This window comes from Myxocyprinus asiaticus, chromosome 4 (assembly GCF_019703515.2).
Source record: "Myxocyprinus asiaticus isolate MX2 ecotype Aquarium Trade chromosome 4, UBuf_Myxa_2, whole genome shotgun sequence".
NCBI classification, from domain to species: Eukaryota; Metazoa; Chordata; class Actinopteri; order Cypriniformes; family Catostomidae; genus Myxocyprinus; species Myxocyprinus asiaticus.
In genome coordinates, this window is record NC_059347.1 from 22,497,501 (window position 1) to 22,510,966 (window position 13,466).

The 13,466-nt window shown below is 37.9% G+C and overlaps 1 protein-coding gene across 2 annotated transcripts in view; it reads right to left on the reverse strand.

The window, feature by feature from the left end:
• Positions 1-13,466, reverse strand: part of LOC127438430 (trichohyalin-like) — a 35,570-nt gene that overhangs the window by 667 nt on the left and 21,437 nt on the right. For both annotated transcript variants that reach the window (XM_051694016.1, XM_051694025.1), the window contains exons 2-12: positions 11,198-11,333; positions 10,833-10,932; positions 10,622-10,707; positions 10,304-10,475; positions 10,021-10,200; positions 9,819-9,941; positions 9,628-9,740; positions 9,518-9,545; positions 9,332-9,434; positions 9,143-9,248; positions 1-8,986 (exon numbers count right to left, since the gene is read on the reverse strand). The exon at positions 1-8,986 is cut by the window's left edge and continues 667 nt beyond it. In XM_051694016.1, coding sequence (XP_051549976.1) covers positions 1,124-8,986; positions 9,143-9,248; positions 9,332-9,434; positions 9,518-9,545; positions 9,628-9,740; positions 9,819-9,941; positions 10,021-10,200; positions 10,304-10,475; positions 10,622-10,707; positions 10,833-10,932; positions 11,198-11,332 — 9,009 coding nt within the window. In that variant the 5' untranslated portion in view covers position 11,333 and the 3' untranslated portion in view covers positions 1-1,123. The remainder of the gene's footprint in view (positions 8,987-9,142; positions 9,249-9,331; positions 9,435-9,517; positions 9,546-9,627; positions 9,741-9,818; positions 9,942-10,020; positions 10,201-10,303; positions 10,476-10,621; positions 10,708-10,832; positions 10,933-11,197; positions 11,334-13,466) is intronic.

A 13,466-nucleotide genomic window follows, 5' to 3' on the forward strand; every position in this document is an offset into this window, starting at 1 on the left:
AATAAGTAAAATGAACCTCACTAACATAAAACTTTACCCTAAACCTATCCAATAGTGTCCGAAAAGATAAATGAGAGTTAATGATGATTAATGTTAAATGAGATAACAAAACAGACTTCCTTACCCTTAACCAACACCTAACCCTAACCAATAGTGTTTTAAAATGCAAATAAAATTAAAAAAAAACAAACATTAACTGAAGCAACCATGTCATTTTGTGTAGTTTCAATGCCCCTTTCAAGTGTCTATGGCTGGACTCGAACTGCATCAGGTGAGCTACAAAGCAAGCTAAAGACATAGGAATACATGTGTATATGTAGGTGAGTCTGTAATACAAGTGTTAAAATGTTTTATTTTTCAAATCATGCGTTAAAGTATTAAAGTATAAATGATTGATATCATAATATAGCGGGGGTGAGTAGTAGAGTGAAAAATACATTTTTATAAAATCAAAATCAGCAATTGTACTCGTGATTTGTGTGACAATGATTTATCCACACAGTTGTTGTAGTGCCTCTAGTGTTCATTTCACCAGGAAACTGCAGCGAAACGTAGAAAGTGGCACGTCAAAGTCAGTTTGCAAAAATGTATATAGAGTAACCAGGTTGGATAATTTTTTAAGATAACATATGTTTTTCCATAGGTTTTATTTAGGATCTTATGCAGAATCAAACTGAAAGCAATGTGCTGTAAATTCTCTGCATATGAATTATTTAATTGAATTCGTTTGAATTTAAAATTAACATGAAATTTATAAAAAATACATCTATGCATTGAAAAGTACCTCCAAAATGTGCACAATACCGAATAAAAATAAGGAAAAATAATAATAATAATTGTGTCTAACTGTCATATGTCATGCATTTATCTAGTAATATAATTAGTAACTAAATGTTACACTTAACAAACTTAATATTCCAATAAATCAAAACAAGTTTTTTATAAAATCGTAAATACTTCCAAAAAAAAAAAAATACAAAATATAGTTGGTCAGAATCATTTGCATTATTTTGCATATGAAAATTGACTAATAGAAAACTTAACTTTTGTATTGAATTTCAGAATTTTGGTCCCTTAAGCAATGCATAGGAGATTTTGTACTAATAAAAGATCCAAAAATGCACTAAGCAATATTTCCCCTTTCATGGCGCTTTGATCTGCGTGTAGGTGTTGAATCAGCTATGGCTTTTCTTTTTCTCTGAGGTATCTGTTCAATTGCTTGTACTTCTTTCTTCATCTCTTCAGAATCTGAATCATCTTCCTTACTATCCTTTTTAATTTCATGGAATTGAAGTCTCATTGATCTTCGCGTGGTTGAAGCTGTGGCTGATGAGCTTCTCTGAGGAACATGCTTTTCCATGGCAAGACCTTTCTCATTGTCATCTGACAAATGTTCTTCACTTCTCTCAGATTTTTCCTCGGTTGCGGATTTTTCTTTTGGAGCATCTATGGCCACTTGGCTCTGTTTATCTGCTTTGTTTCCTTCTAGATCAGATTTTACATCTTCCTCCAACTCTAAAGTGAAGCCCTCAATTAAACTAGACTCAAGGTTTTGCTTTTCTTTCTCCTCATTATGTTCTACTACTTCCTCGGTTGTTTTATCTGTCTCTTCTACCTTCTTGTTATTTTGCTCCTCTACTTTATTTTCATCTTTCTGCCCATCCACAGATTGTCCTACACCTGTCTCTGTTGTGTCATCTTCATGTTTATTATGATCTCCATCTGATTTTGTCCCTTTAACATCTTTCAGGATTTGTTGTGATGTTTCTTTCCCCAAATTATTCTCCTCCACTATTTCCTCAAAAACCATTGCAGTTTGTACAACTGACTTCAACTCAACATCTTCTGTTACAGTTACTTCAGTCTGTTCCTTAACTGGCTCCTCTACTTGCCCGCTACCTTTATCGTGCTCTTGTTTGCGAAGGCGTTTCGATTTTCTTGGAGCAGTTGCTGCAACTGTTGTTGTTCTTTTTCTCAGGACTTTCTTTTCCACCACAGTTTCCTCCAATTCAGAAGAACTTACATTCATACCTTCTGTGACTGATGGAGACTCTTGAAATTGTGTTTCTTCCTCCTGAACATTGGACTCCTCCTCCTGTTCTTTGGGCTTCTGCACATCTTCTATGTCCATACTTTCCTCTTGAGCCTTGTTCTGCTTTGTGTCTTTCTGTGCATTCCCTAATTCTTCTTCATGGAATTCTCCTTGTGTCTCCTTCTGAATGGGACTGTTCTGTTTCATGCTCTCAACCAGGATTTCATTACCTTCCTCCTCAACGTTATCATTTTTCACTGCCTTTTCATCTGTATATAACTGAATTATACCTTCTTCATCTTTTGCCTCCACATTTTCAAATTCAGCATTCAGTGGCTCATTTTCTTTTGTATGAACACTTAAGATGTCAGCTGTTTCCTCCATTGATGAGTTTTTTTCATTTCCACATCTGTTATTCATCGCTTCTTTCTCAGGCTCCACCTCTTGACTGTGGTGCCGTTTAGATGTTCTTCTTGGTGTAGATTTGACTGTTACTGTTCTATCTCTGAGACTTTTTCTTGTAATAAGAGGTGCTTTTTCATCTATGCTTTCTAAGGCAGCTTTCTCCTGTCCAGCTGGTGCTTCACATTCATTCTGATTGGTTTCCCCTAAGTTTTCCTCCTGTGACACAGATTCTTGGTTAATGGAATCCTCTTCTACTGTTCTTTTTTGCACTTTTTCTTTATCTTGAACTCCCTCTACAGGAATTTCCACTTGAATTTCATTTTCGGAATAATTTTTTGTCTCAGAAGTTTCAGAAGGCTCATTTTCCTGTAGCTCTAAATTTGCTTCTTCTCTTTTCATCTCAGGAGCTGCCTCCTCCTCATCTGCTTCTTTCGTCTCAATCAAATTTGCTTTCTTGTTTTCCATCTTGTTGACTTCTTGATCCATTTCATTAACTCCCATTTTTGTTTTTGGGACCGTTTCAGCTTTATCCTTGCTCTCCACTGTCTGGCTTTCCTGTGTTTCAACATCTGCCTCAGACTCCTGTATTTTTACACATTTAGATTTTCTTCTTGGTGTAGAATGAACTCTTACCATTCTGCATCTGAGACTTCTCTCTGTGTAGACTGATGCCTCCTCTTCCTGGACATTTTTGTCTTGAGCAAGGCTGGTCATATCTTCATCCTCTTTCTGAACGTTTTCATTTTTAGTGCTTTCCACCACAATTTCCTCCGCTGACATTTTGGACTTATTGTCCACTATATTCTCTCCTGCTATTTCACTGTCCATTTGCTTCTCTTTTAAAACAGTATCTTGATTATTGTCTGTCTCCTTAATTATATTTGGTCTGTCTTTCATTGATTTTGTGTATAATTCCATGTTGCTCCGCTCATGTTCGCTATTAGTTGATTTATACAGTTCCAATTCTTCTTCTTTCTGAGAATGCACTTGATCATCTGCAGTCTCACTATTCCCTTCTGTTTTTTGGAAAAGTTTATTAACATCCACAAGCATTACTTTGGCATTTTGCAGTTTGATTACAGGAGTGCTGTCCCCCTCTTTCTCTAAATCCTTAACAGGTTCTGTTTCTACAAGTTGGACTTCTTCCTCAGTAGCACCTATAATTTGAGGTACTTTCTCTTCATCATCAATTTCTGCACCTTTCAGCAGTTCAGAACTCTCAGGATCAACAGCTGTTGTTTCCTCAATATTTACATCAAGAATTTTCAAATTCGTCTCTATTGTAATAATGGGCATTATGATATTCACAGTCTCTTCTGCTGTTGCTGAGATTTTATCATGTTCATTTTCACTCATGTCTGCCTCTTCCACTGGGTCCAATTTTTGTGCATGGAGATGTTGAGATGTTCTTCTTGTTGAAGATATAACTGGTGTTGCACTGAGCCTGAGGCTTCTCCTTGTGACCCTTTCAGTCGTATTTTTATTGGATTCAGTGCTTTCCATCTGTGACCCCTTCTCTTCTACTTGAATGGTGATCTCTTTTAAAACATGTGTTTGATCCTTGCTAATCATTGGAGCATCATCCATCTCAATGGGGTTTTCTGTCACAGAAGTTTCTTTCTCATTATCAACTAACGACTCATTATCCTGTTGCTCTAAATTGGCTTCTTCTCTTCCCACCTCAGGGGCCTCCTCCTTCTCTTCATCTGTCTCCTTTGCCTCAGTTAAATCTGCTTCCTTGTTGTCTATCTTGTTGACATCTTGATCCATGTCTTCATTTTCTGTTATTGGGACTGTTTCAGCTTTAACCTTGCTCTCCACTGTGTGACTTTCCTGTGTTTCAACATCTAACTCAGACTCCTGTTTTCGTACATGTTTAGATTTCTTTCTCTGTGGAGACTGAACTCTTACTGTTCTTCGTCTGAGACTTCTCTCTGTGTAGACTGGTGCCTCCTCTTCCAAGATTTCCTGGACAGCTTTCTCCTGAGCAAGACTGGTCATCTCTTCATCCTCATTCTGAATGTTATCATTTTTAGTACTTTCCTCAGCTGGCATTGTGATGTTGCTGTCTACTGTCTTCTCTCCTGCTATGTCACTGTCTGTTTGTTTCTCTTTCAAAGCATTATCTTGATCACTGTCTGTCTCCTGATTTATATTTGTTCTATCTTCTATAGATTTTGTGTCTTGATGCTCCCCAGACATTATGGCTTCCTCCAGAGCCTCATCTATGACTGCTTTATATTCGTCTACAATCTCTGTCTCCTTTACATCATTTTGTCTTTCTTCCAAATTTTCAGTCGTCTTTGTTTTAAGGACCCCCCCTTCCGCTGGCTTTTGCTCCTTAAATGTCACATCTTGTTTATCTGGTTCATTCTGGCCTTTAATTGTGTTTTCTTCCTCCATTTTCTCTTCCTCTGGCATCTTTTCAGGGTCTTGCTCTGTTTCTATTTCTTGTTGTTTGTCCTCTTCTGATTCCATGTTGCTCTGCTCATGTTCAATATTAGCTGATACATCCAGTTCCAGTTCTTCCTCCCTCTGGGAATGCACTAGATCCTCTGCAGTCTCCATGTTTCCTATTTTTTGAGAAAGTTTGTTAACATCCACAAGCATTACTTTGGCATATTGCAGTTTGAGTACTGGAGTACTGTCCTCCTCTTTCTCTAAATCCTTAACAGGTTCTGTTTCTACAAGTGGGATCACCTCCTCAGTAACCTCTACAATTTGTGGTGCTTTCTCTTCAATATCAATTTCCGCACCTTTCAGCAGTTCAGAAGTCTCAGGATCAACCGCTGTTGTTTCCTCAATATTTGTGTTTGCCATTTCATCAAGACTTTTCAAATTGGTCTCTTTTGTAATAATGGGCATAATGATATTCACAGTCTCTTTTGTTGTTGCAGAAATGTTATCATGTTCATTTCCACTCATGTCTGCTTCTTCCACTGGCTCCAACATTTGTGCCTGGAAACGTTGAGATATTCTTCTTGTGGAAGATTTAACTGGTGTTGCACTGAGCCTGAGGCTTCTCCTTGTGACCCTTTCAGTCTTATTTTGATTGGATTCAGTGCTTTCCATCTGTGACCCCTTCTCTTCTACTTGAATGGTGATCTCTTTTAAAACATGTGTTTGATCCTTGCTAATCATTGGAGCATCATCCATCTCAATGGGGTTTTCTGTCACAGAAGTTTCTTTCTCATTATCAACTAACGGCTCATTATCCTGTTGCTCTAAATTGGCTTCTTCTCTTCCCACCTCAGGGGCCTCCTCCTTCTCTTCATCTGTCTCCTTTGCCTCAGTTAAATCTGCTTGCTTGTTGTCTATCTTGTCGACTTCTTGATCCATTTCTTCAACTCCCTTTTCTGTTATTGGGACTGTTTCAGTTTTATCCTTGCTCTCCATTGTATGGCTTTTCTGAGTCTTAGACTCCTGTTTTTGTACACATTTAGATTTCTTTCTCTGTGGAGACTGAACTCTTACTGTTCTTCGTCTGAGACTTCTCTCTGTGTAGACTGGTGCCTCCTCTTCCTCGATTTCCTGGATAGCTTTCTCCTGAACAAGACTGGTCATCTCTTCATCCTCATTCTGAGTGTTTTCATTTTTTGTGCTTTCCACCACATAGTCCTCCTCTGGCATTGTGGCCTTGTTGTCCTCTATCTTCTCTCCTGCTATGCAACTGTCTGTTTTTATCTCTTTCAATGCATTATCTTTATAATTGTCTGTCTCCTGATTTATATTTATTACATTTTCCATTGAGTCTGGATGCTCTCCAGTTGTTGTTGCTTCTTCTACTGCCTCATAAATAAATGCTTTATAGTCATCTAAAATCTCTGTCTCCTTTACATCATTTTGACCTTCTTCCAATTCTTCAGTCGTCTTTGTTTCAAGGACCCCTTCTGCTGGCTTTTGCTCTTTAAATGTCATGGCTTGTTTATCTGGTTCATTCTGCTCATCAACTGTGTTTTCTTCCTCCATTTTCTCTTTCTCTGGCATCTTTTCAGTTTCTTCCTCTGTGTCTACTACTTTTAGTTGTTTGTCTTCTTCTGGTTCCATGCTGTACTGGTCAGATTCTCTATTAGCAGACTTATCCACTGCCAGTCTCACAGACTCTGCAGTCTCACTATTTCCTTCTATGTTTTGGTAACGTTTGTTCACGTCCACAAGCCTTATTGTGGCATTTTGCCAATGTATTACTGAGGTGCTGTTCTCTTCTTTCTGTACATCCTCACCAGGTTCTGTTTGTAAAAGTGGGGCATCCTCAGTAGACTCTACAATTGCTTTATCTTTATTACCAATTTCTGCACCTTTCATCAGTTCAGAACTCACAGGATCAACAGCTGCTGTTTCCTCAACATTTGTTTTTGTCATTTCAGACTCCTCTGGACCTGCATCCTCTGCATCACTATCAGTGTTTTCATCATTTCCGAGTTCTGCCTTTTCCCTCTTTTCCGCTTGTGGCTTAACAGTTTCTACTTGCTGAATCACTGCTTTGCGTCGTGTAGATGTCCTGAGAGGGGTGTTCTCTACTGTTTTTATTGTGCCCCTCAAACTTCTGACTGTCACCACAGGGTCGGTTGGTTGATCTTTAAGTCTTCTGGATCTTTTTGTGGTGTCACCTGGTCTTCTCTTTTGGGCTTCTTTACCTCTGGTAAACAACTTGTCTGCCTCATCTGAATCCTTCCCTGAGTCCTGCTCATCCTCTTTAGCTTGTACAGTGTCTCTTTTCTCCTCTTGTTTCTCAACTAGGCTTGGATGAAAGACCTCTGTAGTTTCTGGTTCTGGCTCACCCATTTTCTCTTTGTCTGCAATTGATTGTCCTGGAATTCTGTTGGCCACATCTGCTAACTCATATCCTTCTGTAATAGTACTACTGTATGTTTCATCCATAGGTTTATCCAAAGTACCTTCTTCCTTGATTCTAACAAGTTCTTCAACTGCTTCTTGCTCAGATGTTTTCAGCTGAGACACTGTCTGCTCCATCCCATCTTCTGTAATACCCACCTCTCCTTGAGTATCCATAATGCTTGCTTTGTCTGATTCTTTTTCCTCCTGAGTATGTAATATCTCCTCAATAGTATCACGCTCACCTGACTCTTTAGGAGACGGTATATTAAATTCTACAAGCACAACTTTGGCTTTATGCAATGTGAACATCATGGTGCCATTACCCTCTTTCTCATCATCCTCTTCAGGCACCATTGTTTCGTCTTGTACCTCAGCAAGCTCTACAGATGACTGTTGCGGTACTTCCTTTTGACTCTCTATTTCTGTCCCTTTCACTTCTTCACACACCTCAGGATCTGCAGCTGCAGTTTCCTTAATATGTGTGACTTCTGCTTCCACTGTAGATACTATAAGTTTGCCATTTTCTTTGCATTCCTCAACAATAACTTGAGGTTCTTGTGTCTCTTCAATAACCTCAGAATCATTATCCTCAGGTTCATCCATTGTTTCTTTGGTATCCCCTTCTTGCATCATTGCTTTGCTGTATAGTGTAGGCTTAGAAGACTTTGTAGTCCTTTTAAGATCTCTTTTTGTGTCAACAGGCTGATGCCTAAGTCTTTTGGATCTCCTTGAAGGAATTATTACTGATATTCTCTTCTGAGCTGACTTGCTTTTGGAGAAGACCTGTTCTGTCTCACTCTGTTTTGGCTTCTCACATGGGACCTCTTCATTACTAGGGGTCATTTTCACAGATTCTTTCTCTGCCACCAGCTCTGTCTGGTCTTTGTCTATCAAAGACTGTTGAAGAACTGTGTCTTCATCCTTTGCTTCACATTCCTGTGAGTCCATATTTTCATCTTTGTTTTCTTCAGTTTCCTCATCCTCTACTGTTTTTTCTTTCTCCTCCATCTTTTCCACATCCCTATGAGCTTGTTCTTTTTCTGTTAGTTTAGCAGTCACTGTCTGCTCAAGAACTGTGTTTTCTGCTGTTAAAACTTCTGGAAAAATGTCTGCTTTATCAATATTTTCATTTTCCATTTCATCTGCATGCATTTCCTCTTCTTCCACAATCTTCTCAATATCTGTAAAAATCTCCTGTGTCTTCTCGCTCTCTTTCCCATTTGCATTTTCCATAGTTTTTTCAGGTTCATCCAGCATTTGTTTTATTTCCTCCTCTTCCTCACATACAGGTTCATCTTCCTTACCCTCTTTGGCCTTTTCTAATTTCCCCTTTTGCTCCTCTTCAATTCCTGTACTCATCTTGACAATTTCTACATCCACCAAAGACTGAGAATGGTGTTGGTAATAAGACGCAATAGTGGCTCCTTGTATTTCCACAATGGGCTCCTTATTAATCGTTTCATGTTCCTCTTCCCTGCCACATTGACTCTTTATTTCCCCAACTGTGGTGAAGTGGGTGACTGGGGTATCCTCTTCATTTTCAAGACCTTCCTCTGATGTAGCTTTAGCTAAGTCTATGGCAGGCCTATCAAGAATATCCTCAACTGTGTCCAGAATGACCTTGTTTTTAATTTCCTGTTCCTCCTCTTTCTGTGAATCTCTAAGCACTAAAATGTTTGTCACAGCTGCAGTTACTGTGACTGTTGTACTCTGCCAAAGTAGAGAAGAGATGATAATTAACACCTGAAAATGTGAAAAACTAGAAAAGAAAACAAATGATGTAACATACTGTTCTAGCTGTCTGGTTACGAAACAAACATGAACAATGGATTTATTTGTTTTATTTGGCAAAATTTTACTACATACCTTGAGTACAGCTTCTGATTCTTTTACAAAAAAAGTGCTGTTATCAAGTTTTTCTTCAGTCACTACCTCAATCGGACTTTCAACTCCAGCCTCAATGTCTTCCACCCTTTGTGAGACATACCTACATTAATCATGTATTGAAATAAAATACTGTTAAATGGCAAATTTTTTGGCTAAATTATGTGTTACCTAATTATGTTCTTTGATAGCCTCTCCTCTGAATCTTCTCTGATTCCTCTGCGTTTCAGGTTGCTGCTTCTCCCACATCTTGTGACAGGTATGTCATCTACCTCTGTAATGAGAGAGAAGGACAGTGATATTTGGTTGGAACTAATTTTTGAGCAATTTATTGTTAAACCAAAACTGCATACTTGCCTTTGGTGACTTTTGTGATGGCCTCCTCCTATAATTTTAAAGATCATATTAGAGTTTACTTAATAAACAAACAAACAAACAAACAGTAATTAATACAAAAAGTCACAAACCACAATCTCCATTGTGTATTCAGAAGTTTCTTGAATCTTTGTAATCTCTATTTCCACCGGAGCACTGGTATTATCTTCCTCCAAATTCAATTTACTCACAACCTGGTCCTTCTCTGTAAAGGAAACATGACTGAAAATGCAAAAAAATAGAAATGACAATCCATTAAAGCTAATACAGATATTTTCCTTACCTTTTAGCTTCAACTTCTGTAGCTTGCTGGCTATTAAAGTTCTCTGGAAAGGGCCTCCTATGCCCTCTACTTCCCAAAGAAGCTCCTTATCTGCTGGATACATACTGAAGTACTTTTCACACACTGTAAAAAAAGAGTTTTGAGATATCGTGCGTTTTAGCAACAAACCATGTATAATGTGAGGAAAGATGTGAGGAAATACCTTTATACATAGCCTTTGAAAGAGGGAATTTAAACCCTAGGTACTCCTTTCTGAAACTACCAACAAAGTCTTCCAAGATTTGTAGGCCATGGCCATTGCCACGGTGACATTTCCTGACAAAAATTGTGTCCATGACAGGAAGCTGATAGCGCTGCGTCAAGAAGTTACTGCACAAGCTCTCTGTTAGTGAAGATAAATAATGAAGTAATACGATTTTTAAAGAAGAATTTTAAAATCAACAGGTGAGGAATTGTTTATGGATTTTTGAATGAAGTATCATTACCTTTGGGTTTGACTGAGTAAAAGCCAATGGCCTCACCATCCTTCCATAGTATTTTTGCGGTTTCATCCTCACAATGACAGAGAAAGGGAACATCTTCACTGCTTTTCTCCTTGGCTCTGTACACAATTCTGTTGAGAACATACAGGACTACCCTCTCCCCAAGGGTGCTGACCTAGGATAAACATGATACTAATCTTGTTGTACTGTATCTATGAACAATTATGCAACTGATGCATTATCACAAAATAAGCTAAATTACTAAGACAGTTTAAAGTCATGTACACAACTGAGACAGGTCAAAAGAGAGCAAATACTGACCTTGATCAGACCTGTTCTTGAGGGGTCTGCTGTTTTAAGGATATCTTCAACTGTCCACCACTTACCCAGCAAATAAAGCCCTGCAACTGCAACAATTACATAGTTTCATGGTAAAATATACAGTCTTGAAATTAATAAACATTAATCAATTTACTAACCCTAAAACAATAAGTTTAAATGGTTCAGGTTTTCATACATTGGGACACATTACCTATGAAAGGGTTATCTGGTGAGAACAAAGCAAGGACCTTTTCTTTAGTATCTGCTCCATAGAGAGGGACAAAACTTACATTGCATAGTCCAATCTGTATCTGTAACCAAAGGCACACCATATTGTTGAAAAATAACATTCAACTGAAAAACAGATAGAACAATAGATGCATGTTTCTTCTTGGATGAATCCATTATGCAAAACAACTATTCTGAAAACAACTTCATTCTGAAAGCTAATTTGTCATTTAAATTCCTTATTTGAATACAGAAAGACTTCCTTTATATATATATATATATATATATATATATATTGGGAGATTAAAACAGAGATCAGATATTAAAGAAACCAGCTTCTTATCTTACTTGTTTGGAATCAGATCGGCTGAGATATTCCGATGTGTCAGGATTTCTGTAGAGGAGCTGAGACATGTAGTTCTTGGCTGCCATTTCTAAGGACTCATGGTCCACAGTTGTCAGAATATCTACAGGAAATGCCATCCTATGGAAGAAGTGATAATGCATTTATAAAAAACAAATGTCAGAATCTGAAATACTTGCACTACATGTTGACACAATATAACAATAAATTATGTCTTAATTTGACCTGGAGGTTGTAGACGACAACGTATGACTGTTTCTATTTCATCTATCACAAATATATTACAGCTTTTGTGCCACTGAGGAGATGGGCCCCATTTCTCAAGAGTGTGGTTTAGGGCCAGCATTGACATGCAGCTGAAGTATATAGAACAGAGATAAACATATAGCTGCAACATATGGAACACAGTTGTTCTGCTTCTAAAGCAAATACAGCCAACTTTTCATACAAATTCAGGCAGTTTTAAACAAAGAGAGACAAGGGGACACAAAACGCAGGTAGATACTATATAGTTGTACCATTTTAATGAACAATAATCACTAAACATCCCTTCCTTCTCAACCCTGAAAAGAAAACCGAATATCACAGATGATCTGGATTTACAGTGGAGTCACAAACCAGATTCTTGTCAAAGCTCTTCAGAATGCAATTAGATTGTCTAAACTCAAATTGCACAATCGCCTCTAACTTGACTCCTAACTTAGAAAGCCAGTTAAAAGCCAGGTACCTCAGCGCAGACCATGTCTTTTTTTTTATTTTTTTTTTACTGTGTTTACCTCCATACCAGTAGCTTTTTAGGAATGTGGTAAATGCTGCTTACGACATAAGTCAGAAAATTGCCCTTGAATGGCAACTCCTGATGACACTGAAGATTATTGCAAAGGAGAAGGAAAAACATATTATGTACAGCTTTGAGAGGTATTCTGGTGAGGCGCACCTCTGATTCAACTCAACCACACAGACAGATTTTTTCAGTTCTTGTGCAATTCGAAACAAGTAGCTCAGCTGAATTATGAAGAAAGATCTTTCTCTTGGTTTGAATAATCATTTTAGTCTAACTGACTTGGCAAACACGATCAGATGCATGTACACTAATAAAAACACCCTTTTATATTAAGTTCCCTTGCTTTTTCACTCTCACTGGTAAAAGGGCATTCTGTCTCACGCACAGTTGAACGCCACAGTATACTTCATGTGCCGCTACGTCTTGCACACAGTGCATGTGACGTACATTTCGCCATGCGCACAATCTGGCCATACAATCAGTGTGCAGACCAATATTTAAAGACATCAACACATCTGTGCATGCGCCTGCCATTAATTGTCCTAAAGAGTATCACAAAGCAGTCATACATAGAAATGGGAGGAGCTATGTATATAACAGACAAACAGTCTGTTATGGGCCCCATTCTGGTTAGGCAATTTGTTTTTAGCCATTTCATTTAATGCTTGAAGTTGCATATTTAAAGTATGTCTCAATTATGTCTCAATTACTTGATTCAGTATTAGGAAATGTGGAAAACATTCAGTTCAAACTGCTTTATAGACACAGTCAAGAAGTTAAGAGAATAAGCCAGCAGGTAATAATGTATGGCTTTATGAGTCCAGACAATGTTAGCTTGTGCCTAAACCAGTGGACAATAAAAAAACGTGTTGTTAGTGGGTGTCACGTTTATGTGTTTTGTTCTTGTTTTCATGTCTTATATTTTTAAGTTTAGTTCCTGTTCAGGTCATGTGGTTTCATTTCATGTGATTTCCTGTTTCCTCATGTGTTCCTAGTCATGTGATATCCTGTTCCCCTCCATGTTCATGTGTCTTGTTTTCATTGGTTCATTGTCTTGTTATCTCATTATCAGTCTTGTTATGTCATTGGTTCATGGTCTTATTATTAGTTCAGTCTTGTGATTGGTTGTCTTGTTTACTTGTTACCCATGTCTGTGTATTTAAGCCCTCATGTTTGCCATTGTCTCTTGTCAGGTATTGTTACTGTAACATTGTTGGTGTAACATTTCAAGTTTCATCAAGTCTAGTCGAGTTCATGTTTAGTTCATGTTTGGATTTACTGTTTTTTTGGATTTCACGCTTGTATTAAACTGCACTTGAAATCCAAAAAACAGTAAATCCACATGTGAACAAAACATAAGCCTGACTAGACTTGATGAAACATGACATGGACAGACGTTACACCAATGATGTTACAGTAACAATACCTGACAAGAGACAATGGCAGACATGTGTAACAAGTAAACAATA